Source organism: Orcinus orca, chromosome 8 (genome assembly GCF_937001465.1).
Source record: "Orcinus orca chromosome 8, mOrcOrc1.1, whole genome shotgun sequence".
NCBI lineage: Eukaryota > Metazoa > Chordata > Mammalia > Artiodactyla > Delphinidae > Orcinus > Orcinus orca.
Genome location: NC_064566.1, coordinates 8040275 through 8066197, shown reverse-complemented (window position 1 = coordinate 8066197; position 25923 = coordinate 8040275). Strand labels below are relative to the sequence as shown.

Genomic DNA, 25923 nt, shown 5'->3' with positions numbered 1-25923 from the left:
CAAAGCCTCAGGCTGACCCTCCCAACAGAATTCCAGGGCCCCCTCTGGTGCACACCATCCCTGCCCCCCTTCCAGCTATGACAGTCCCCCTTCCAGCTATGACAGTGACCCAGGCGTGGAGGACACATGTGAGCCCTGCCCCTTCACCCTCAGCCATCTGACCTTTCAGGGCTAGAAGCAAACCTGTGGTTCATCCCCCTCCAGTGCTTTCCACATTTCAGCAGACAAACAGTGCAGCCCATAAAACTGATTTCCAAAGCCTATAAAGGCAGTAACACTTAGGGAGCCAGGAACAAAAAAACAACCCTCCTTTCTCGGAGTAATGGCTGTCGACAGTCCTCGTGGGGCCCTTTCAGTAGCTGGGGTGGCAGACGCGGGGACCAGCCCACAGAACTCCCTGCACCAAGTGGTAAAATGACCACTCAGCACATGTTCCGACAGGGCCACGGCAGCCAGGGAGGCTGCAAACTTCCCGCTTATCTTTTCTGACTACCCTGAGCCCAGCTGCACTGGCTCCCCAAAACCAGGGAGGGCTCACTGGCACCCTGTGACCACCCCTCTCCCACCCACCACCTGGCAGAAGAGTCAGACTGCAGATTGCAGGCCACCTGGTGCCGGCCAAGGTCACCCCCCTGCTCTGCGCCATGCTTGGGTGAGCCTCCCGGGAGGACAAACAACACCGCCACAAAGGTGGTCACAATGACCTCTGCATGACAGAAGGGGGCTTCCCTGACCTCCCCCAAGCTCTCCAAATACCCTCATCCTGGGCTGACACCATGCCCACTCACCAGACACCTAGAACTACGAGTGGTTGCCATGAGCCCACTGCCCCTCATTCATTCATTCACTCACTCATTCATTCAAAGGTGATTTGACGTAGGGGAAAGTACCCAGGATCTGGTTCAAGCTTCCGGACTGTCTGGAGACAAGTCACTTAATATCCCAGCACCACTGCTTCCCAACCTCAGAAGCGGGAATACTAAAAGGCAGCTCCCAGGTCATTGTTATGATGATTATCCTGGGCTCAGAGAACTGCTGGAAGAGGAGGGGACCAAGGTCTGGGTCTGTGGGGCAGGAGGCTGGGCCAGGTCTGAGGGCAAAGTGCCAGGGGCAGGCCTGCCAGCCAGAGGGAAGGGGGCCAGTCTGGAGACAGGGGGATAGTCAAAATGACCCCAACAGTCCCTTCCAGACAAGGATGAAACAGGGTTGGAGGACAGGGCATCCAGGCCCTAAAAATCCCACCCTCAGGGCAAATCCATTGTGCAGCCAACAGATCCACAGACAAGGGTAAGAGAGGGACCCCCTCCCCCTGGGGACTGTGGGGACCCCCTCAGAAGTCACTCCTTCCTCCTCCTTTTCCTCCAGGATCAAAGCACATCGCGACATGGAATTAGCCGCAAGCTCAGCCTCCGGCTTAACCACAAAGAGGTGGAGAGAAGTGAGTATCTTCTAACCAAGGACGCCCCCCACAAAGGGGCCCGCAGAGTCACTGTGGGAGCACGAGAGGTGGGGAGGTGGGGTGCCAGCCCATGGGAGCTTGGGGTGGGCTCCAAGGGCCTCTCCAGGCTGGCTGTGGGGCTGAGAGGCGGCATTTGCATGGAGAGCCTCTGTGGCTCTGGAATTTATGCAGCTGCCTGTGTGATTCCTAAGGCGAGACGAATCTCCAGGCCGCTTTTCTCAGCGGGAACAAGTCTTTTCCTCAAATTGATGGTGACACATTTTTAAACTCCGATATTAAGGAGGGAAAGATTTTGCCGCCCCCCGCCCAGGGGCAACCCTTATTAGTCACTGGCTCATCTGAGCGAAATCCCAGTGGCGGACCCAGTGGGCCTGCACAAGGCAAGAGGCCCAGAGGCCAGGCCGCTGACAAGGCAATGGGCAGCGACAAAAGAGATGGCAGAGGGGCCTCCCACATCCGGAGCAAAGCACTTAGAGATGGCACTCTGGAGCAAGGGATGAAGCATCTGTAGGGGTAATAAAGAAGAGTTGGGGGCTTCCCTGGTGGCGCAGTGGTTGAGAGTCCGCCTGCCGATGCAGGGGACGCGGGGTCGTGCCCCGGTCCGGGAAGATCCCACATGCCGCGGAGCGGCTGGGCCCATGAGCCATGGCCGCTGAGCCTGCGCGTCCGGAGCCTGTGCTCCGCAATGGGAGAGGCCACAACAGTGAGTGGCCCGTGTACCACAAAAAAAAAAAAAAAAAAGTGTTGGTAAGGGTGACAGAGGGAGACAATGGAGGGAAAAGGGACAGAGTAGAAAGAGAAAGAGGCATTAGCTGAAATATAAATGGATTTCCAAGCTTAGAGTTACAGAACCTAAAATCTTGTTTCCCTTTTTGCTATGGCTGCCAGGAAGCTCAAAGCCACTTGTCATATTCAGTTGCAATAGACTTGTTCCAATGGCCTAGCTTTGAGGTGTCTTATGGGTGGGGCCAAGGTAAGTGTCAGGAGCCAAGCTGCCCAAGCAGCCACCAAGAGCATAACACACAAGGGCATGGTCCCTTAGTAGACCAGACACCAGCATCCCAAGGCAGGAGGTAGGGCTGAACAGACCCAGGAACCAGGCAAGAGGCCAGCAAGTCAGAAAGCACGTGCAAAGGGCATCCAGGCCAAAGGGTTCCAGGTGTGGCCAAGAGCACAGGGCACATTCTTATTGGATGCCCAGGTCAGCGTCCTCCTTGTGACTTGTTTCTTTTTATTCCTGTTTTAATCCTTCCCCGGTTTTATTATATCTGTTTTTCAATGGAAACAGGTAGGTTAAACGTTTTTAAAAAATCAATTCCAGCTCAAACGCCCACTTGCTCAGTGATAACAGTCACCATTTGTTGAGTTCCAGTGACTTGCCAGACATTTGCATGCATCTCCGTCCTCCAAACCACCTTCAGAGGGGGCAGCACTCTCCCAGGTTTACAGATGAGAAAACCGAGGCTCAGAGGGGAGGTGTATCCTGGTCAAGGTCACAAGAGCTCCTAAGTGGCCACAGCAGCCCTGGCCCCTAACATGCCCCCACTCCCAGCCCCTGAGTCCCAGAGCCCAGCACCCTGTTCTACGCACCAGAGGGGGCTCCCATCTGCCTTGTTAGGAGGGAGATGAGGCTGGTCAAGGTCAAGGCCGGGGAGGCCAAGAGGTGGTCAGGTGACCCACAGAATTCCATCAACAACACTCTGGTCCCCTCCCTGCCAAACCACAAAGCTTCAGCCACAACCTGCCCCACCTTTGCATGACCCATGAGCCTCACCAGAAAGTTCCCGCCAGCTGCCAAGCAGGCCTTAGCTCCTTTGACAAAGCTGTAAGGCTCCCGTCACAAATGTCAATTCTGGGCCATTTGCTTCGTAGATTTTAACGTTCCTGTTTCTCCTCAACACCCTCAGCAAGGTAGCTCTTGCTTTTCAAAAGGGATGTGGCGTTTGATGATGTTTAAACCTACGTGAAATACAGCCAGGCGGCAATAATAAAACAGGCTCAAGCCCTGCTGGTAGGGGGATGGCTGACAGCCCGGCCTCTCTCTTCCCACATGCTACGCAACCGCAGCTAAGCTCCTATTTTTATGGCAATTACAATGTCCGAAGAGGGGGAGACAGCAGCGAGGGGAAGGAGGAGGGTGGGTACCGCTCTACAGGACCACTTGTTGCCGCTGGGTGTGGGCTTTGGCTGATGGGGTTTTAATGAACCAAAGCGGGTGATGCCAGTCAGCCGTGTCCACCCCCCACTGCCACCCTCTCAGGGCCATCCGGGCTCACTGTCAAACCCGGGTCCACACCCAGTACCTGTCCTCCCCAGAGGCTGCAGCCCAAGCTCCTGGTTCCCAAGTCCTCATTGGCTCCTGACACTCCCACAAGGACATAAATATCTGTGGTCCCTCCCCTGCCCGATGTGCAGGCAGCAGGAGTTCCCGCCACTGTGCCCACCGGGCAGCCTGCTTTCACCCAGCAGTCCTCAGCAGAGATGAGTTGTTAGTTCCTGTCCTTTTGTGTCCTTCCTGGGGAACTGCTGTGCAGACATTCTTGGACAGCCCCCGCCACGGATGGGCACCGGCCATGTGCCAGCCCTGTCCAGGGATGGAGATCAGGGGTCAGTGGACCCTGATCCTGCCCTCCAGGGGCTCTGGTCTAGTGGGTGGTGCAGTGAGATACTTCACTAATAAGAACAATACTTATCATTTACTGAGCCCCTCCAGTGCGCAAGGCATTACAGGCACTAACTCATTTTTTCCTCTTCATCCTCCCATGAGGTGCACGTGTGGAAACTGAGGCCCAGAGAAGCAGCTAGTGGAACCAGATTTTACCCCAATCTATCAATATTTTGTGAGCTGGCTCTGAGGCCAGCCCGTGCCACACCCGTGGGGGGCTTCCAGCCCAGGCCTGGCTCCAGGACCCCCCAGAAGAGCTACACCCCTTCCATAAGTGATCAGTCAAGATTACAAGGGGGAGATTCCCTGGTAGTCCAGTGGTTAGGACTCCTCACATCGATTGACGAGGGCGTGGGTTCGATCCCTGGTTGGGGAACCAAGATCCCACAAGCTGCTCAGCGTGGCCAGAAAAAAAAAAAAAAGATTGCAGGGAAAGGGAACCCGTGATGCAGTCACTGCAGCCACGTGAAACATGGCTGCCAGCAGGGCCTGAGGAAACATGAGTAGAAACGATTTGCAGAATAAATAAATGAGCCCCAAAGGTGAGCTTCTGAAACGCAAGAAGACCCCGAGGAGGGGAGAGGAAGTGAGGGCTGGGAGCTACAGGTGGCTTCAGGTCTGCCAGCTCGGGCTCAGGCGAGGCAGCCAAGCTCTGAAGGACAGCTTCAGTCAACACCCCACCTCCTGGCCCCCTGAGGAGAGGGAACATCCCCTGTCCTGGGCTGTTCCCATGTGACACACACACCTTTCCCCACAGAAGGCAGAGCAGACACTGACAGCCCTGCCACGGAGGGGAGGGGGGCTAGCCCTCCTGCCCTGCATGCTCACGGTCAAGAGACTCCAAATCCAACGGACTAGGGGTCAGGAAGGGCCCTCCTCACCTCCCTGGGCCCAGCAAGTGCTCGGCTCACCACAGGGAGGACAGGAAGGCGGTGCCCTCGACATCCCCTGACCCCGCCCTACTGAGGGCTGGTGCACAGCAGTCCTGGCTCCACGGGTCTGAGCTGCCCTCCCAGAGAAGCAGCAACAGCAGGAGGCCCAGAGCTGGCATTTCTTGGGTTTCCTCTATCCCAGACGTCGCTGTGCTGAGCGAATTGTCTCCTTTCAAACTCACGATGAGGGACTTCCCGGTGGTCCAGTGATTAAGACTCTATACTCTCAATGCAGGGGGCCTGGGTTCCATCCCTGGCCAGGGAACTAGAGCCCGCACGCCGCAGCTAAATCTCCCGCACGTAGCAACGAAGATCCCGCAGGTGGCAACGAAGATCCTGCGTGCTGCACCTAAGACCTGGCTCAGCCAAAATAAATAAATAAACGTTTAAAAAACAAACAAACTCACAATGACCCAGGACGTGGGTCCTAATGCACATTTTTTTTTTGTTTTTTTGGCTGCACTGGGTCTTCGTTGCTGCACGCAGGGCTCTCTCTAGTTGTGGTGAAAAGGGGCTACTCTTCTTTGCGGTACGCGGGCTTCTCATTGCGGTGGCTTCTCTTGTTGCAGAGCACGGGCTCTAGGTGTGCGGGCTTCAGTAGCTGCGGTGTGTGGGCTCAGTAGTTGTGGCTCACGGGCTCTAGAGCGCAGGCTCCGTAGTTGTGGTGCACGGGCTTAGTTGCTCCGCGGCATGTGGGATCTTCCCAGACACAGGGATCAAACCCGTGTCCCGTGCATTGGCAGGCAGATTCTTAACCACTGCGCCACCAGGGAAGCCCCCTAATGCACTTTTATCCCCGTTTTACAGATGAGAAAACCGAGGCTCAGAAAGGTGAAGGGGCTTGCCTGAGGCCACACAGCTGGTGCACAGTGGAGCCGGGACTCATACCCAGGACTCCAAGTCCCAATTTCAACGTCCTGTAATGGAGACTCCAGAGCGGGTGGGGCTGTCTGGAGATTGGAAGGTGAGGAGGCGGGGGCTGGATACTTTCACTCTCTTTTAGGTCATGTTATGTCTTAGAGGCCACCCCAAGTTGGGACCAGGGCAGGTCCCACCCAGGAGTCCCCAGAGCCAGGCTCTGGTGTGTGTATGTAAGTCCACCCTAGGGGTCTGGAGAGAGCAGATTCATCTCAACACCCCCACAAACAGCACTGTCTGCACAGAGCTTTGTGTTGAGAGGGAGGGAAGGGGACCCCAGTTCCTGGGGGGAATCCATGGCTTTCACATGCTGTGCCGGACCCCCTTCACCTCCTAGGGACACAGGGTACCCATGCAAGACACAGCCTCCTGGGGAGGCCCGAAGCTGGCTGGGCAGCCCTTTGCCAAGGCACTGCAGGATCATTCCGGGAGAGCGCTCCAAGGGCTGCAGATCCAGCCCTTTTCATGCTTGGCCAATTTAATGGTCCCCATTAATTTCAAAACACACACATTCCCACAAGCTCCAGGCTCCTCAGCTCAGTGCTTGGGGTGGAGATCATGTCAGGGACACAGGCCGGCACACTGGTGTGGGTGCTGAAGGCTGGCAGCCTCAAGGACGAGATGAGCCGGACAGAAAGGGCTCAGGGCCCCTCAGCAGGGGGTGGCGGGCAGCGGAGCCCTACCTGTGTTTCCTGACCATTTGTGTGTTGTGATGGGGAGAAAAAGGCCCAGGAGAAAGGGCAGTGCTGGGAGTTAGGAAGGCCTGCTTTGCCACTTCCCTGCTATGTGACCCTGAGCAGGTCACCATCTCTCTCTGGGCTTCAGATGCTCCCCTGTCTTCCCTACAAGACTGCAAATGCCTTGGTGGCAGGCACTGGGTCATTGGGCCTCACACTGAGCCAGGAACCTCACCAGCTGCCCACACAAGTGGCAGTCTGCCACTGTCCTCTCCTGCATGATGCTTTAGTCCCTTCTAGTCCCTTCCAGCCCTGGCTTCTATGACCGACCAAGAGGGCTGCGTGGGGTCTGGGCTGGGGCAGAAGGAGGGGGCCCAGAGGGGATCACTGGTTCATCCAGTCCTTCCTGCTGTCTGACCAACTCTCAAGGACATCTGATCACTCATTCATTCAACAAACATTTACTGAGTCTCAGGACAAAAGATCATTGGGTCCAAGGTCCATTGCCCACTGTCACATTCCCTATGGAAGGACAGGAACAATCTGGCTAATAAAGGGAAACTTGGGAGAAGACCTTGGGGCAGAAGGACCTTCCAGGATCCTCGAGTCCTGCCCATCGGCCAGAGCTCGGCTCACTGGCCCAGGCCCTGTGAGCCCTTGAGGGAATCTCAATAATTCAGAAGGGATCCATCATTTATGAATTTATGTAACCGCTTCTCGACCTTGTGGAAATGAGCCTCCCTCCTCCTGCAGTGGTGGAAATCAGGCCTTGGCACAGTCTTTGGTGTCCCAGGCTTTCTAATGTGGGGAGAGAGCCACCTGCACCCCAGGCCTCCCTGTTGGCCTCCCAATCCACTCAGCCCCCCACCCCTAGACTGGACCCAGAGGGAACTTCTGAAAAAGCAAACGTGACGGTATCCCTCTCAAACCCAAGTTTGAAAGATGAGGGTTTGATTCCTGGCTCGGCCTTTTACCCAGCACTGTGGTCCCATACGTTCCTCAGTCTCCTCATCTGTAAACTGGGGGAATATTATTGCCTGCCTCAGAAGTGAGGTGATGTGTCCAGTGTAGGGGCAGCCCCTGGCCCAGAGGGAACAAACAGTAACACACTACCCCCACCCAGAAGCAGGGCTTGGTGGGGTGCTCAGGGCAGGGACTGGGGCACAGGACGACCAAACAGCCACAGGAGCAGGAGCCCACCACAAGCCCTCATGGGGCCCATGAGCTTGGACCCATCTTTTCTGCACTGACCACCCAGTCCCCATCCCGCTTCTCTGTTTCCCTGTAGTGAGGACAGATGACAGCAGACCCACTCTGGGGACCCCAAATTTTAAACCAGAAAAGAAAAGGGAACAAAGAGAAGGTATTCCCAGCTACCCACGAAAAAAGTGGGGGTAGGGATTTCCTGGAGACTCTTTAGTCTGGCAAACCTTCCCTACCTGTGCCACTACTGCTTAGCTGTGTGGCCTTAGGTAAGATGCTTCAAGTCTCTGAACCTCAGTTTCCCATTGACACCATGGGGCTGATATAACACCAGGAGGCTAGGAGAGGTAGCATGGGGTGTGGATACAGCCTAGACCTAGAGGGAGACCCTCAGCTCAGGACCCACCACGGCTCATTCCAAGCCCCCCAGAACTTCCCCTGAGTCCCATCTGCCTCACCCTCCCTGCCAGTGCTCTCCCTCTCTCCCCTTAGAATGTCCTTGTCCAACTTCTAACTCAGATCCCTACTTCTCAGCTCAAGTACTGCCTCCTCCAGGCAGCCCTCCAGATTGCCTCCCACGCTTGCAGGTGTGATTCCCATCCCTCATGCACTTTGCTGTCCCTTCCATTCATATTTTTCACTCTGCATTTGGGAATTGAGATTGAGTCTTCTGTAGCCCAGGACCTACCCCAATGCCTGGTGCACAACAGGCCTGCCAGGTACGCCTGCTGATCGAATGAATGAAAGGCTACACATGAGTTTGAATTCTGACTCAGTCACCTGCCGAGCTGGGGCATGTTATCTCCTTCTTGAGCCTCAGTTTGATCACTGAAAATGGGGATCCGAGCCCTGCCTGCTTTGCGGGGATGCCAAGTGGTCGGCATGGAGGGAGTGGCCCGTCTCACCTGTGCTCCCCAGGGGCCAGGGCCCAGGGAGTCTTCCGTGGCTCACAGGTTCCCGCCCACCCTCCTTGCCCACTGCGAAGAGGCTGCTGCTGAAGGTAGCTGTGGAGGCCCGGCCTCAGTAAACACCTTTAAATCTGAAGTGACGGGTAAAGCGATTTACGGAGACAGTTCAGCGTCAGATCACTTCCCACAAGGCAGTCGGCGTCCCTCGGCCCCCCTGCTTGCTAGTCCATCAAGGCGGTCTCTAAATCACTGACTCCGAGCGGTGGCCCAGGGACAGCCAGGGGGCCAGGCTCCTCCGGGCCCTCCTGGCAGCAGAAGGGATGAAGCAAGGGCTTTGGCTGGCTTGCCAAGGAGACGAGGGTGATAGAAGCAGCTGGCAGATTTTCACAAATCAAAGCCCCAAGACTTAAGGAAACAGAGCACCACTTCATGCCTTATTTTAAATAAATAAGCAACTTAAAAATACTCCCAGTGAGGCCAGCTTGTCGCTGTGAAACATGGCTCCCCACCTGTTCTGCACGGCCCGGCCCGCATGCCGGGTCCCCTCAAAGGCTCCCCTGACCCTCCTCACCTCCCGCGCCCTCCTTGCAGAATTAATTGGTCCCTGAGGCGACGCGTGGCACTCTGCTCAGACCTCGCTTCCAGTGTTTTGTCACATTATATTCTACTTAGTTTCTCTCGTGCTGACTTTCCAGTACTGATTTACAGGGGCTTATTACTATGTGCCAGCCCTGGGGTGGGGCCAACGACGCTCCATTTTTCAGATGGGGAAATAGAGGCTTGGAGACACCTGACCGGAGGCCACAGCACGCACATGGCCTTGACTCAGTGGCCTGGGACAGCTTTGCAGTTTAATATTCCTTCTGTCTTTGCACAAAGCATCACATTCATCCCTGCTCTGTCCCGTTATGCCCTGAAGGCCAAAGCCGGCAGCCGGACCCTGGACTGGCCAAGAATGGGGGTCTTTCTTTGTGCCAGGACATTTCCTGCCTGGGATTCAGCTGTCTGTCAGGAACTAGGGGCCCACAAGCACAGGCTTGGTAAGCTGGCAAACTCAAGGGCATGGAAGGGACCCTGTCAAGGTCATGCTGCCTCTCCCCATAGTCCCCACCATTCCGTGGCAAAGAGAAGACATAAACACTCCAGAAGCTGAAGCACCCCCTGAGACCCAAGCTTTCTCTGGAGGAGATGCTAGGCCTGGCTCTCTCTAGACACAGCCTGGGGGACGTGGGGCCAAGCTGGAGAGGCAGGCGCTGCCCCAAAGAATCTCCTGCTCCAGAATGGGGGCTGCAGGGGCTTCCTGGCTTCTCTCACCAGCGTGGCAGCCCAATTTAATTAAGATGGATGCAGTGTGCCCCCGTGGGCAGGAGCCGCGGCCAGCACAGATGGCAGGAGCCTGAGACTCTCCAGACTCTGCCCGAGCAAGTGGCCTCGGCTGGCAGCCACCGGGGCAAGACCAAGGATGACCCGGGGAGGCCTGCACTGCCCCTGGGGGCTTGAGGGGTTTTGGTCCTGTCCCCTGTGACCTCATGCCCTGCCACCGGCCAGGCAAACATCCTTCTACTCTGTTCCAGCCCCCCTCCACATACCATATAACATACATCATATTATACACACAGCAAATCACACACACATCCACTATTACAGGCACATAATGGCACACACACCCCAATCACATATCAAATATCAACAGAGTGGGGTAAAAACCAGCCCTGGACTTCAAATGCCAGGGGAACAGTTGGGAAACTGAGTCTGATTTTCCAAAGTCCTGAGCGAGGCTGTGGGTGGAGTCACTCTGCGGGGAGGGGAGAAGTGAAGGGGGCAGGAAGAGAGGACACCCGGCCCCTGCCCTCTCCAAGGACCCCCAGGGTCCTCCCTAGGGATGGGAAGAGCGCCTGCGCGGCTGGAGACACCCCCGAGCCACAGTTCTTCAGGATGGAGGGGTTCTGGGGCGCTGATCCCTTTCTCGCACAGGCCCTTCCCAGCCCCCTGCAGGCCTCCCCCTCCATGGTCCCTGCAGCTGGAGCAAGGCCCAGGCAGCGATGGCATCTTCCCTCCCCTTCCCCATCTGGCCTCAGGGACAAAGAGAGACTCCCCGCCCCCCACCCCCTCCCGAGAAAATCCAGAAGCTCCACAGTGGACCTCAAGCCCCCAGCCCTGTCCGACCCACACAGCTCCCCATGGGCCACAGACCCTGGCGGGACCAACACTGCCCCTGACTTCAAAAATAAAAATTAAAAAATTCCCACCCCGAGATAACTGCTCGCTCCTTTTCCTCATTGTGGTGGCTCCGCGGTCGGCGCTGAGAAGCAATTATTCAGGGCTAATGATTATAATCAAGTCAAATAGAATTTAATGGACACGTATTCTCTTCCTGCTTGAAACTTTACATATGAATTAAGCACATGTGGGTTTCACGAGGCACAGACCAGATTTATGCAGCCCTGAAAAGCCCCTCGCTGCCGCGACTTTTATTCCGCTAATAAACAGGCTGATTTACCGGCCCTGCTGTGCGCAGGAACCGCGATCTCTGCTGCCCCCTGGTGGGCGGCGGCCCCAGGCCATGGTTGGGGGGTGCCCAGGGAGGATGCTGGAGGGTACCAAACCCACCAAAGACCCCCGAGGTCTGATTAGTGCCAAGGCCACCCAAACACCGGGCTGGGAAAACCTGCAGGGAGGGTCTGCAGGGGATGCAGGCTCTGTGTGGGAGCTCTGGATCCAGGGCCCACCTCAGTCTTTTTTTGGGGTTCCAGGCAGGTTCTGGGTCCTCCCTGCTATGAGACTCTTTCTAGAAAAAAAGGAGATCCCGGGAAGACACACCAGGAGGTATTTAGTAAAGTGAGGCAGGCAGGGGGAGGCATAGCTGCTCATTTGTAGGAAGTACCAGGATCCCTTGGCATCCCTGGGCCAGGGTTGACGTCCAGTGACTCTGCTGACATCAATTCGAGCACCGACAACAGCGGTAGGTGCTGAGGGCTCTGTTCATGCCAGGTGCTGCGTGAGCATCACTGTTCATGGGCATCAGACCCTAATATCCCCAACTATCCAATGGGTGGGTTTCCCGCCATTCCCATCATGCAAGCCCAGGCAGATACATGGAGAAGGGGAGTCCCCAGAAAGACACAGCAAACACTGCCACGCCCAGCCCTGGCGAATCAAATGAAGCCAGGACCAAAGCGCTTCCCTGAGAGCATGAGAGGCTGACAGAGCTGCTGCACTCAGAGTCTGGCCAGGCACAAGGGCACTTAGGCAGAGCCATTAATCATGCCTGCAGCGCCGCGGGCAGGCTCCAGAGCCCCCACACCACTCCATCTGCATTCTGCCCACACCCTGCCTGGGTCCCCACACCCTCCCTCCTGGCTGCCAACCATCAACCTGGCTGGGAAGGAGGGGATAAGATGCCCTACTTTTCTCTCTGGCCACTTTGCAGCTCAGGAAGAAAAGTACCAGTGGGGGGACTTCCCTGGTGGCGCAGTGGTTAAGAATCCACCTGCCAATGCAGGGCACACGGGCTCGAGCCCTGGTCCGGGAGGATCCCACATGCCACGGAGCAACTAAGCCCGTGCACCACAACTACTGAAGCCCTCGTGCCTAGAGCCCGTGCTCCGCAACAAGAGAAGCCACTGCAATGAGAAGCCCGCGCACCGCAACCAAGAGTAGCCCCCGCTCGCCGCAACTAGAGAAAGCCCGCGCGCAGCAACGGAGACCCAACACAGACAAAAATAAATAAATAAATTTATTAAAAAAAAAAAAAAGTACCAGCGGGGCGCCTCCCACACCCTTGCCAGTGACTGACAGGGCCCAGGGCACTAGGCAGGGCAGCCTCGCAGGCCTGTGGCAATGTCCCCTCAGCCGGGGCCCCAAGGCTCGGTCCTTCCACACCAGGCCATCCCTCTGGGGTCCAGGCAGCAAGAATACCCTTCTCTCCTGGGCCACTGTGACTTGACTTGTCTTAGCCCCGTGTCTCCCCAGATGGGGACCTCGCTGCTACCCACCATCCTAGTGGCCCAAGAGAAACACATCAGAGGAAGCAGAAACCCAAAGGTGACCCCACCACACCCTGCTCCGAGTCAGAAGTCCTACCTTCCTGTGACTGGTCACCTGTGCGCTGAAATAGGCAATGAGGGGGGAGGGAACACCCCTGTGACCACACAGTTCTGCGAACATCAGTGGGGAGACATGCAGAGCAATGCCACTGCCGGAAATGCAACCCAGATCACAGACAAGCGGGCCCAGAGCAGATGAGCGGCCACCTCTCCCCTGGTCACTCAAGCCCAGTCGCTTAGCAAGACCAGCACGGGCACCACCAAGACCCAGAGTCACTTGGCCACTCCACGCCCTGGCCAGCACTGGGGTCAGCCAATGGCTGCAAGCCCAAGGGCGCGATGAAGGAGATTTGAGATGCTCCTGGGAGCGCCTGAGACTGCGCAGGTGGGGAGGGGCTAGCACGGTGGAGTTTCCCTATGAGTTGGAACCCAAGACAAGGGGGTCTGCCCAGGCCTGCGAACCTTTCTCCGAGAAGGAGGCTCCGTCCTGTGACACTTGGCAACCACAGTGGGGGGATTCGGCCCCCACTCGCCCTTGTCCTGTGAACCACCTGAGCACCTGCTGGACTTGACCGCCCCTTGACACACCACTCCTGACCTCAGCCAGACAACCACTGCCTGGGAGCAGAGCCGCCACCTTCCTCCCTCTCCCAAGAGGGGAGAGACACAAAAGACTCCTCAGCTCATCACAATAAACTGCCCAGCCAGCAAGAGCCATCGCAGGAACCTGACAGGGGTGCAGGGGCCTCTGCCCCCACCCTTCTTCTGACATGCTCCCCAACATGTTTCCTCGCCCACCCCAATTAGAAGGGGGGCCGGGAGGGCAGGAGGCGGAGGAAGGAAAGCAGTGGTCAGGGGCATCTGCAGCCCCCACGGTCGGACCACCCCATCTGGCCACCGCCTTCCTGGCAGGGCAGTCCGGCGCAATTCCAGCGGAGCTCTCTCCCTTACCCGCCACTAACGGGTCTCAGAGCTTCGAGGCAGCTCAGCCAAGGCGCCCCTGACACAGCAGGTCAGGGTTTCAAGGGGAGAGGAGTCCACGCTGCCGACACGCTGGGCTCCCGTGGCGCCAGCAGGCCATTCTCACCCAGCCACCCGAGCCTCACTGGAGCCAGGTGGCATCCATGCGTGCCTGGTACAGTGACGAGGTGGCCACCCAGGTCTCTGGCTCAGGCTGGCCAGAAGCCCTCACTCACCGGCGTTGACGATGGCGTCCACCTCCAGCTTGGTGATATCACCTCGGAACAGGGAGATCTTCTCGTTGAGCTGCTTGTCCTTCTTGTACTTGGGCTCCTCCACCTTCACGGTCACCCCTGGAACAAGCAGAGGCCGAGGGTGGGGTCATAGAGAGGTGCCCACTGCAGAGTGACCCACCAGTGGCCACCAGTCAGGCAAGCTACCATCAACTGCCCTCCACCTCCAGAGGCAACGTGCCGCGCGAGGACCGACGACACGGTAATGACAGCCCACGCTAAGCACCCACTGTGTGCAGCACACACTCATCTCCTTGAATCTTCACAACGTTGCACACAGGTAGAGTAGCAATGCCATCCATCCCCGTTTTACACACTAGGTAACTGAGGCCTAGGAGGGTTAAGTAACTTGGCCTGGGTTCCCGGTTACCAGGCCTGAAATTCGCAGGGCCTACGTGCTCACCAGGACGCTGCACTGCTGGCCGCTACACCAAGCAGCAAATCCCAGCTCCAGCGGCCATGGGATTGCAGGTCTAAGGCTCAGTTTCCCAACGGTATAATGGGGATAAAAACCGAACCTGCCTCAGGCTGTGTTGATAATTAAATGAGGTGACACTGCAAAGGGCCCGCACACAGCAAGCACTCATAAATGCTGCCGTCATTCTCCTTCTTGGCCTTGTCTTTATGATTCTCCCAAGGTATGGGCCTGAAAGGGCCACACACCACCCGGACAGCTGGGCTGCCCAGCGCAGGGCCTACCTTTCGCCGCCTCCTTCCACGTCGGGATCTTCTTCAGCCTGACGAAGTCCCGGCAGAAGTAATGTTCCTCCCGCTGCTTGTCACTCAGGCCCTTCAGAAACGCTGCAGGGGCGAGTGGGGTGGGCAGGAGAGTCAGGCGGGCAGGGAGAGGAGCAGTCCAGGGGGCCTCCCCACCACCCACAGGTCTCCTATCCTCACGGGGATGCTCGCCTCGTCCAAGGATGCAAAGCAGCCCTGCACACCCATCCTTCCCGCAAGCACACGGGGAAGGGCGCAGAAGGACGGTCCCCTAGAAGATCTTGCTGTGCCCTCTTTGTTAGGAGGGGAAATTGAGGCCCATGGAGGTGGAGGGTGTCTCTCAGGCACCACAGACCTGAGTGCAGAATTCAACTCTGCCACTTTCCAGTTGCATCCACACCTCTGGGTCCCTAATATCTTCAAGACAGCCCTTGCAGACTAATTTCAAGCTTACTCATACATGCTAAGGCCAGGTAGGTCGGCGGCACTGAATCAGTTACATCATCAATCAGTTACGTCATCATTGTCGTTATTTGTAGACAGCAGGACACAGGGAACCAGGACACCCGTGCTCCTCAAAGAGCCACAGAACCAAGTGGGTCTGATGCCCGTTTGTGACAAACCCCCTGCGTTGGCAGAGGGCTCCCCGCGGAGAGATGCCCACTGGGGTGAGTCATGAATCAAGGGAGTGGCTGGAATTGTCCCCATTTTACAGATCAAGAAACAGGCTCAGGAAGGTCAGGAAGCCACCCGTGGTCATACAGCTAGTGAGTGGGAAGCCAGGCCCCCCATCCACTCACAGATTCTGGGTCCACCCAGGCTGGTTCCCCTGCTGGGCCTGGTCTTCCCTTTGGGTGGCCCCAGGCAGGGAAGCCTCTCTCCAGAGCAGTCCAGGCTCGCGGCTCGTGGGCTCCCCCTGCCGGCCTGAGACCACCAGGGCAGCCTGGCTCTCAGCCCAGCCTTGTCCTCCACCACACCCTCCCCAGGTGGAGCAGCCCCCAGTGACCACCAGGGGAGGGGGAGACAACAAAGAGGAAAGACCACAGTCAAGAAACCCAAAAAGCATCAGAAAATGTGCAGAGGTAGGAGGGCAATTAGAGGGGGTAGGGGGAGAGGTAGGGTCTGCCTGCTGGAGCCTTCTGTGGAAAGGCAGAGACAGACAGATATTCAAGAGACAGGTGGGTCCCCCATATGTGCCTTTGCCCTGCCAAAGTCAGTCCATCCAAGCCTCTGCTCCTCAAGATGCCCGAGGAGCCTGGAAAGGGCCCCGTTCACAGTCCAGCTCAACACTGTAGGGAATTATTACCAAAAGCTCGTTACACCTTGAATTTGCTTACACCAACTCCAGCTCAAGATAGAACCACACTCTCCGGTAGCCACTTCCCACCCCCTTCCTTAATCACCCATCACACGCAGGTCCTACACATGGTGCTGGAGATCCAACCCCCAGCAATGCAGACGTGGTCCTGGCCCTCGTGAATTTATAATGCAGCAGGGGAGACAGAGGCTGACCAGGCTTTACCCGATCAAGCGAGCAACCCAAATTCCAAGAAGTGCTACGGAAGGGACACTCGGGGACTGGGAGAGGAGGTAGCCGGAACCCCAGTCCAGGGGGGCTTAGCGGAGACTGGGAAGAGGACTGAGAGGTAGCCAGGGTAGGGAAGGGTGTTCCACCATCTGGAACAGCATGTTCGAGGTTCTGGGTGCGTGCAATCCAGGGTGTGGGGCAGGAGGCAAGCACAGGGGGAGAATGATGCTGAGGGGAGACAGGGGCACCTCATCCCAGGGGCACCCAAATCAGATTAAAAATGCTTCCACCAGGTAGAGATTAAGAATCCCCCCACAGCAGTGCCATTCTCATTCTTTCTAAGAGGCAAGGGTATCCAGCGTGGGTGGTACCCAGCGTGGACAGTCCCCTCTGTCACTAGAGTCCCTGGATGCTCACAGCCCATTTCCCAGCCTCCTTCTCAAGGGTCTGCCCTCCCCATGATCTGAGAAACAGGCCAAGAGCTCCTACTTTAAACGCTCCTTTCTTTGCGTGTTGGGGGGGGGGTGGCGGTGGGGGGATGGTGCTGGTATTTGAAGGAACTGAAGTGCTTCTCCAAGCCTTGCTTGTCTTCTTCTGTAAAATGGGGGCACAGAAAGCTCCCTCGCGTTAAATGAGAAGCAGAACAGGCTTAGCTGGGCACAAAACAAAGCACTCAGCTGCCGGCAGACGGTACCACCAAGCAAAAAACAGGCTCGACTCCATCCAGGCTCTGCCTCTCCCTGGCAGTCTGAATACAGATCAGTCAGTTAACATATTTACTGAGCACCCACCATGCACCAAACCTGGGAGGCGAGGCGAGGTCTGGGGCCTGACCAAACAGAGGGGCGGCTGGGACAGCTTCCTGGAAGAGGTACCCCCAGTTTCTCCGGTCTGCCCCAGGAGCTGCAAATCGCTCGAGGAACTCCCACCAACCAAGCAGAGGCTCCCGCTAAGTTCTTCATCTTCCCTAGGAGGCCACTCCAGCCGCTCCTTCGGAAGTGGGTGCCCCCTCCCCCTTCTCCCTCTCCCAAGCTCCTCCGCTCGTCCTCCCGGCGTCCATCCAGTGGATGCTGCCTCCCCCTCCCACCAAGGCAGAACACCCCCCCACACACACCTGCCCATATCTCGTCCTCCCTCCCTCAGGTCACTGGGCACGAAGGCCCTTCCTCCCAGCCGGGGCCGCCCAGCTCACCTCCCCGAGGACTCACTCCTGCGGCTCCCCCTCCACTGGACTGTCCTGCCTGCCCTCAAACACCTTCTGGTGTACCCCGGCTTTTAAAACAAAACCCTCCCTCAACCACACATTCCACACGCTGTAGCTGTGGCCTCGTTTCTCTGCCTCACTCCACTGTCTCCACTCGCTGTCTCCACTTCCTCCTCCCCCCGACCCCACCTCTCCATCAAGGCCAAGGTCAGAGGCACCACACTGGCCACTTGTCCTTATTCAGTGGCCCTTCCTGGCCTCCCCTGTACGCTCAGCACCCCCAACCCCTTCTTTCTTCTCAGGACCCCCAACTTCCGATCCCAGGCTGCTCGCTGGCCCCCCTTCTCAGCCTCCTTGCTGCCTCCCCTCTTCCTTAATCTACACCCTCTCCCTGGGTTTTCACATCAGTTCCACGCCTTCGAAAACGCTCATGGTCCCAAGGCTGCACCTCCAGCCCCTCGCCTCTTCTGCGCATCTGCTCCCCCAGGCCCACAGCCTGCTCTCATCCCCAAATTCTGTGTGTGCAGAACTGAGCTTCTGGCCTTTCTATCCTTCCTCCTTCTCAGTGAACGGCCCCAGACTTTGCTGGGGCCCCAAACCAAGGGCCTTTCCTTTCTCTTCTTCCCTCTTCCATCCATCTGCAGGCTGTTAGATTTATCCCCCCAACACCACAGACACCGTGCCTTCTGCTACTCCCACCAGGGCTAAGCCTCCGTCATTGATTGCTCCCTAGACCCCTCTGGAAGCGCCTCCCCCCCGCCCCGCCCGGCCAGCTGACTCCCTGTGTCCACCCTATGGTCTGCTCCTAACACAGCAGCCCAGAGATATTAGGGACAGAAGTCAGATAGAAGCTGTCTCTCTGTGTGAAGCTCAGTTCAAACCCCAAGTCCTTGCCAGGGCTTGGAGAGCCTGCCTCTTTCCCAACCTCCTCCCGTGCTACCCTCCCCACTGCACTTCACCCTGCCCACAGCCCCTCAGCCTTTCAGTTCCCCCAACAGCCAAGCTGTTTCCCGCCTCAGGGCCCTTGTACCTGCTGTGCCTCCTGCCTGGTCTTCCTTTACAGTTCCCTCCTCACTGCCCTCCCCCTCCCAGAGCAGCTGCCTCCCCTACCATCTGTGCTTTGCTTGACCTTGGCCATATGGGGATATGTCATGTGTATGTTGGATTCCTAGCACCTGGCACAGCATAAAGCGTGTGTGAGTGTCCCTGGGCATCTGTGGGATGAATCAATGAACCAAGGAGCTGAGACCTGAAGGTTGCGGGCAAGTTTGCTAACAGAACAGGGTCTTCCGGGAGGAGGGAACAACGCGTGCAAAAGCCCTGAGGTCGGAGAGAGCGTACGGGTGGGGAAATGGAGAGAAATCTAGAACAGCTGGACGGGAGAGCAAAAGCAAGGCTCTGGCAGCCTCCCCCGGCCCGTCTGGGGCGTTTGCCGGCCCGTGGCCTGGCCGCTGCTGGGGTTTGATTCCACTCTTGCTCCTCGGTCCCCCCAGGTTTGGGCTCATGACCTCCCACCATCATGTTCCTGGGCAAGGTGCTCACCCTCTCAGCCTCAGTTTTCTCGTCTCTAGAATAGGGACAAGGCCAGCCTTCCTCGGCACCCAAGCTTGCTGTGAACAAGAAGATTGGCTGCGAAAACACAGAGGAAGCTGTCGAGTGTGATATACACATCAGATATACTCAGTCTTTCCTGTGTGTGAAATAAGAAGGCCCAAAGAGAGCAAACGAAAACAAGACAAAATTTGGGAGGGGAAACATTATTTTTCCAACTTGGGGCAAAGCAGGTGCAGCAGCTGTTTAAGTTATTTGGGTCCCCATATTTATCGTCTTGCACAACTGTGACCAAAGGCCCCCTCCGAGGCCTTGGCATGCCCAAGTGCCAGTACTCAGAGCTGGCTGGACCTGTGGCCGGAGTGCAGGCCCGTACTGGGACACTGGAGGGGTTGGTCATCCAGACCGCAGACCAACCCCATAGGACTCCCAAGACCGGAGTCCCTCTGGCTGGGGCAGGCCCCAGGCACCCCACGGCACTAGTCTGGGATGCCCAGAGATGGCTCAGGTCCCCGAGCAGACACCATCTGGCAGATGCCACCACCCTGCTTTACAAAATCAGCAGAGCAATCGCCCTGGCCACAGGCAAGCAAAAGGAAGCCAGGGCGGGACCCAGCCCAGGGCTCTGTCCTGCACTGTCCTCCCCAGTACCCGAGGTCTGCTCTGAGTGACCCACAGCCCACGCAGTCCTCTCTCTCCAGCAAAGACCAAAACACGACTCTGCTTCCCGGAGACGGCAAAGGAAGACCGTCAGAGCTTCCAGCTCAGCTACCGGCTGACGAGGCGCCAACCTTGGGGACACCTGCCAGCCTGCCCTTCCGGCCTGTGGTCCCCAGGCGCACACCTCGCGAGGCCAGTGTGCGGGGAGCCATGTTCTCACTCAACAAGGTTGCAGCCTGACCCCGAGGAGCTACCGGCTGCACTGCTCTCTGCTTTATGGGAAGGAGAAGCCAGTTGAGGACCGGAGCGCTGTCTTCACAGCCTCAGCTTCATCATCAGTGGGGCCGCCCCCAGGCCTTCCTCACTCGCTCCAGGAGGAGGAGAAGCAGGACCCTTACGGTGGGCATATGCCCCACACATTTATAACACGCGCCACCTCCCTCTGCCAGAAGGACGGGTGCCGACTTAAAGCACAAGTGAGATTTATTTTTCTTATAAAGATAAAGATGTACAACATACGTTTTAATTTTCTTTCCTTTTTGGAGAGGCGAGAGTATTTCACAGCTCAGTGAGACAGGTGCTGTAAAAGGATGTTTGCAGTAAATTTTGATGGGGAGGTCTGACCCCAGATAAGCTTTCAGCGGCTCCCGGGCACGAAAGCCGAGCTGGAGGAAGCAGGCTGCGTCAGAACCGTAAAGGGCACCGGGCGAACAGGACTTCAGTGATGTGTTTAAAGAAGTGTCTTTATAGCACTTCACGAGACGGTGCTCGGAAAGCTGAGGGCAGGCTGGCGCGGAGGGAGGCCCCTCTTCTGAAGAAGGGCGGGTGGGCAGGGCTGATAACAGCTGGGCTCTGGGAACACGGCGGTGGGGGCATTAATCACCTCTCACCGTCCCCCAAGAGCAGGGGCTCATCAAAGCCTATGGCACGAGCAAAGGGGAGATGGCAGGAGGCACGTTGGAGCTTTTCTGCTCTCCCAGACCCCCTCGCCTCTGCCCGCACCGGGACGTGCCAAGGCTGCTTCCCAGAAGACAGGTGGGAGAAGCCCACCCAATTCCCAGGTGTGCCTGGGAAATTTTCTGGTTCAGCAGTCGAATCAGATAAATCATCTGCTCTGCGTGAAATCCCACAGGGGTTGAAATCAGTCTTTGCCTTGCCCCATGCAAACAGGCTGGAACACATGACCCTATCCTGAGCCACCTGGGAGAGGAAACAGGGCTCAGGAACTGAGGGTCAGAGTTCTAGCATTTGAGACCACAGGGGAGACAAGTTTATATAAGCTCAGTGTCCCCATGGCCAGAACAGGGCAGAGAGAGGAGATAGACCCGAGGGGTGACAAGGGACGGGGGGCATTGGGGGGTGTCAAGGGAGGGGGGCACTGGGGACCCTTTGGCCGCTGTGTACAAAATGGTTTCTGATGTGATCCCAGCACAACCTACAAATCGGGTGCTGTTGGTCCCATCTTACAGATGAGGAAACTGAGGCTCAGGGAGCATGGAAGCAGTGGTGCCAGGGCTTGCCATGTCTGATGACACCAATACCCGTTCTCTTTTTTAGCACACAGCTCTGCCCCTACCACAGGTCAGAAGGAGGATCTGTGCCCTTCTCCTGGAGGCCAGGCCCCTCCTGTGGAGGCAAAGCCCCCAAACACCCCAGTGCCTGAACTTAAGTCCCCTCGTACCCAACTGCCTTACAGTAGGACTGTTTCCACAATCTTCTGATGAAAAGGCACAACCTGGCGGGGGCGGGTGGTAATGAGACACTCCAGAACTGAGGGAATTAAATTATAGAAATTAACCCCTGGCCAGTGAAATCAAATACTGCAGAGGTCTCTCAAAAAGACTGAATGTCTCCTAGCCAGGAAGATCAGCCTGATGGTATTTACCTACCTAGAGAAAGAATAGGTCCACAGAAAGAACAGGTCCACAGAAGTGGGCAGTCAGCTTGAACCCAGGAAAAAGGAATGTGCAGAACCCAGGCAGAATTTGACTATCTGTCCAGAGGACTCGCTGGGCCATGGACTGAGGCATCTGCACCTGGGGCCCAGAGCAGGCACTCAGCACTGCATTTGTACTGGAACACTGAGCAACCGCCCGGGGAAGGGCATCCTCAGTGGGTAGGCGCACCCCTGGCAGGAAAGCTTGCCCAGCCTGCCCAGGGCAGTGGGATCAGCTTCCAAAATCATTCAACCAGCTCCCTAGTTGAGAACACCTGCTCCTGAGCAAACTTAAGACTGTGAATTGGCTTCCACATGGCTTTTCCACAGGGAGAGGAGGCCCTGCCCATGTGCACATGAGTTTCCAGACCCACAGCTATTACATTTCCTCAGCGTGAACTGCACCTCAACCCTCTGAACTATACATCAGTCTCTTGTGAGTTTGGTTACTATGTGCCAGTCTTTGAGAGAGGATCATCTCAGGCATAGACAAGCATTTAGAGGCCTGTGTAAGTATACCCCCAACAGAAAGATGAGCACATGTCCATCAAAGACATGTACAAGGATATTCACAACAGCTTTATTCCCAACAGTCCCAAACTGGAGACCAAGTGCCCATCAACAGGAGACTGCGTGCGCAAACTGCAGTACATCCACACCATGGAACATTACACAGCAATAAAAAAGAGCCAACTGTCGGTACACCCAATAATGTGGACGAGTCACACAGATATTAGTAAAAAGAACCGGACACAGTATATGCCTCTGGTGATATGAAGTTCAAGAAGAAACAAAATGAACAGATAGAAAAATGATTAGCAGTAAGGGGTACTGATTGGAAAGGGGCTCAAAGGAACCTTGTGGGGCGATGGCAGTGTTCTACCTATTGATCAAAGTAGTGGTTACACAGCAGTATACTTAGGTAAATGAACACTGATTGTAGGAATTCCCTGGCCGTCCAGTGGTTAGGATTCGGCGCTTTCACTGCTGGGGGCCCGTGTTCAATCCCTGGTCGGGGAACTGAGATCCTGCAAGCTGAGCAGCGTGGCCAAATAAATAAAGGATCAAAGCTTGGACCCCAATCAGAGGCAGAATCCAGTTGAGGCAGTCCCTCAGTGTGGCGGTTTTAAAAATATGCCCCAAATTCTTTGATCCTCTTCCCTCCCAAAGGTGGAAACTAATTTCCCTCCCCTTGAATGTGGGCCAGATGAGGCATTTGGGCAACAGCCATTTCACAGGAGTGAGCCATCTGGGAAGGGCTCACTCCACCCCTAACCAAGTCCCTGCCAACCTCCTGAGAAACCCTGAGCCTGACCACCCAGCTAAGCTACTCCCAGCTTCCTGAGCCTCAGAGACTGTGAGATAATATAAATGTTTGCTGTTTTAAGCCCCCAAGTGTCTGGGTAACCTGTTATTATGCAGCAATAGGTAACTAAGACACAGAGAGACCTCCGTGTGTCTCACCCCCACAAACTGCCACCTAACGGCTGCTGGGGGGCGGGCGGCTTCACACCTACTGCTGGGGTTCCTGGGGCAAGCCCACCCTCCTCACACTGCCCCCTGACTGGACACTGGCACTCACGCGGCCCCATCTGCCACGGCTTCTTTGCAGCACTGACCTCTACCTGGCATTGTCTCATTGCCTTGATCACATCCTCTACCGTTTCTTCCCCCTAAGCTCCGTGAGGCCAGGGTCCTTGCCTGTCTCCCCAGCACAACAGTGCTGGCTACATAGAAGGCACTCGATAAACATGGACTGAATGAATGGAAATCCCAGCTCCTAGCAGAGAGCAGCCTGGGAATCCCTGACCCATCAGCTTCATGAGGTCTGGAAGTTTTCAGTGGCACCCAGGAATGGGAGGGGCGGAGAGCTGGGTCCTAGAAAAAGTGGCGGATCCAGGAACAGGTGCCTGGCGCCCTGGCCTCCCCAGCTCTCTTTTCCACCACCCTGGGTTACTGTTCTCTGACAGAGAAGGGAAAGCAGGGCTCCCTGCGGGGACAGTCCCCGTACCAGGGGGCCAGCCCCCACTCCCCACCCTGAACGGTGTTCTGGGGCCAGGGCTGAAGGGCTGACAAGCACTCCTTGTGTTCCGGGAGCAAAGTCAAGTGCTTCCTGCTGGTGCTTTAAGATCCCAGTGAAGGCAATGCAATTCATGACAGTGGTAAGTCATCTTGAACTCTACCTCCAATCCCAAGAGGATGCCTTCCCCTTGCCCCCAACCACAGCCCGCCCTAGGCCTGCCTTCCCAACCCCATTGGCTGAACCCACTTCACCACAAGGGCCCAGCCAATGAGCTGCTGCCCCTGTTCTTTTGAAAGGGGATCCAGCCCGAATGGTCACAGGAGCCCAGGGAGCAGGCCCTGAAGGGCAGGGGCAGCTGGACAGGCAGCCGGGGCTATTTGGGGCTCTGCAGGTCAGGTTGCCTGCCTTCCCTGCTCTATTCGGGCCCAGAGTCCAGCCCTGGGATTCATGCCCACCAGGACTCATGCCCTGCCCCAGAGCGGGAGGAAATGGATCGATTCCTCGGTATTGGGGGGGGGGGGCGGCGGGGGGTCACTGTTCTCATAGGCACAACGCCCCATCCCTGCCCTGCCCCGCAGCTCCTCTGTCCTGTGTCCCCCAGGAATAAGGCAGAGAGTGCTCACAAGTGTCCAGAGGCCAACGTTAAGGGCAAAAGGGCACCAAACCACGTGCCTAGAGAGGCAGGCCCCCCGGGTAGGCGTGGGGGGAGGTGGAACCGGCCTGCTCAGGGAGGCCACTCCTTGTGGCTATCTGATCCCACCAGGTGGGATGCCAGCCCCAGAGCTGTCCCCTCAGCCCATTCCCTGCCACTCTGCCTAAAATGCCACCCCTTGAGAAACCACACTACGCAAAAGCTGGGGAGTTCAGAGCCTATGTCAGATCCTGAAGCGAACTCCGAGTGACTCTGGCCTATTGGCTCTGGCACTGGGCCTCAGCTTCCCTCGTGCACAAGATTAAGGTACTAGGTCTTGGATGCTCCCTGGGGGTGCCCAGCAACACATTTCAATGGCGTGAGGCCACCCTCCTCACACTGCCCCCCACTGGGGACCTGGACCTGGTCGGGGCGGTGAAGTAGTTTATGGGGCTGGGCACATGGGGGGCGTGGCTGTTAATGGGGGTCCATACCGGGGCACATGGAACCTTAACTTCCCCAGTTCTCTGGGGTGGACGAGGCTGCTGGTGGGGTGCTGTCCAGCCGGAGAAGGCCCACGTAGGGCCGCCCTCGCCCCTCGCGCCCCCCTCCTGCTTACACTTACATTTTGCCTCCTTCCAGTCGGTGGAGGTGCTCAGGTCCACCTTCGCCGCCATGGCCAGGGGGGCCCAGGTGCGCACCCCGGCTCTCCGCCCCACCGCCGCCGCCCCCCAAGCCCCAACTCCCGCTGGGGTCCGCGCGCGCGGGTCGTACGCGCCCAGGGACGCCGGGGGACCGCACGCAGTGCTGCAGGTCCGCGTGGCACCCGCCGAGGGGCCGGGCCAGGGGCGCCGGGCGCCGAGCAGCTGCCCCGCCGCGCGCAGCTGTGCCAGGCGGCCGGACACTCGGCTCTGCAGAGACATGAGCGGGCGGCGCGGGACGGCTCCCCGCCCACTTGGACTCTATTTACGGTGCTCGGGGAGTCTCTCCCTTATTTACTCGGGAACCAGGTGACGCGTGCCAACCCGCGGCGACCTGCTCAGGAGCCAGGGGGCCGCGCGGCCAGAAAACCCAGGCGCGCCGCTGGGCACCCTGGAACTTGTAGTCCGGGCCGCTGACGGGCCCCCGCACTCGTATACACACGTGCGCGCCCCGCCCGGCCAGCGGAGTCGCGCTGCGCCTGAGCCCAGTTCTCGCAGGGTCGCGCGGCCGCCGTGCGCCTCCTCTTAGGGCTGGCTCGGCCGCCGCCAACTTCCTGGTGGGAGGTGCCTCCCGCCCCCGGCCCCGCCTCCGCCCCTCTGGCCGGGCGTACTGAGTCGAGCGCGGCTCCCTATGGGTCACCCGGGACCCACCCCGCCCCCAGTCCCCGGGAGCCGCGCGTCCCCGCCGGCGGTGGGGAGGTGATGAGTGGCGCGAACGGGTACGTCCGGTTGGGCGACTTTCCCCAGGCCGCTGCGCTGCTGCTTTTTAGGCGGCGGTGGCAGGAACCGAACCTAGAGCAGCTAGGGAGGCAAAGGTGGAAATCGTGTAATTTGAAGGCAGAAAATTAGAGTTCCAAGTGGCCTTCTCGGTGGAAGAATTGGGGTGATTTTTTTCTTTATATTTTTCCTAA

At 57.4% G+C, this 25923-nt stretch overlaps 1 protein-coding gene across 3 annotated transcripts in view; it reads right to left on the bottom strand.

The window, feature by feature from the left end:
• The window catches only part of MACROD1 (mono-ADP ribosylhydrolase 1), a 152405-nt gene extending 126845 nt beyond the window's left edge, over positions 1-25560 (bottom strand). The window contains exons 1-3 of one of the 3 annotated variants that reach the window (XM_033415266.2): positions 24937-25560; positions 14761-14862; positions 14005-14121 (exon numbers count right to left, since the gene is read on the bottom strand). In XM_033415266.2, the coding sequence (XP_033271157.1) occupies positions 14005-14121; positions 14761-14862; positions 24937-25234 (517 nt within the window). In that variant the 5' untranslated portion in view covers positions 25235-25560. The remainder of the gene's footprint in view (positions 1-14004; positions 14122-14760; positions 14863-24936) is intronic. The other 2 variants (XM_033415264.2, XM_004264271.3) reach the window with 2 other exon arrangements.
• Positions 25561-25923: the final 363 nt, after the last annotated feature.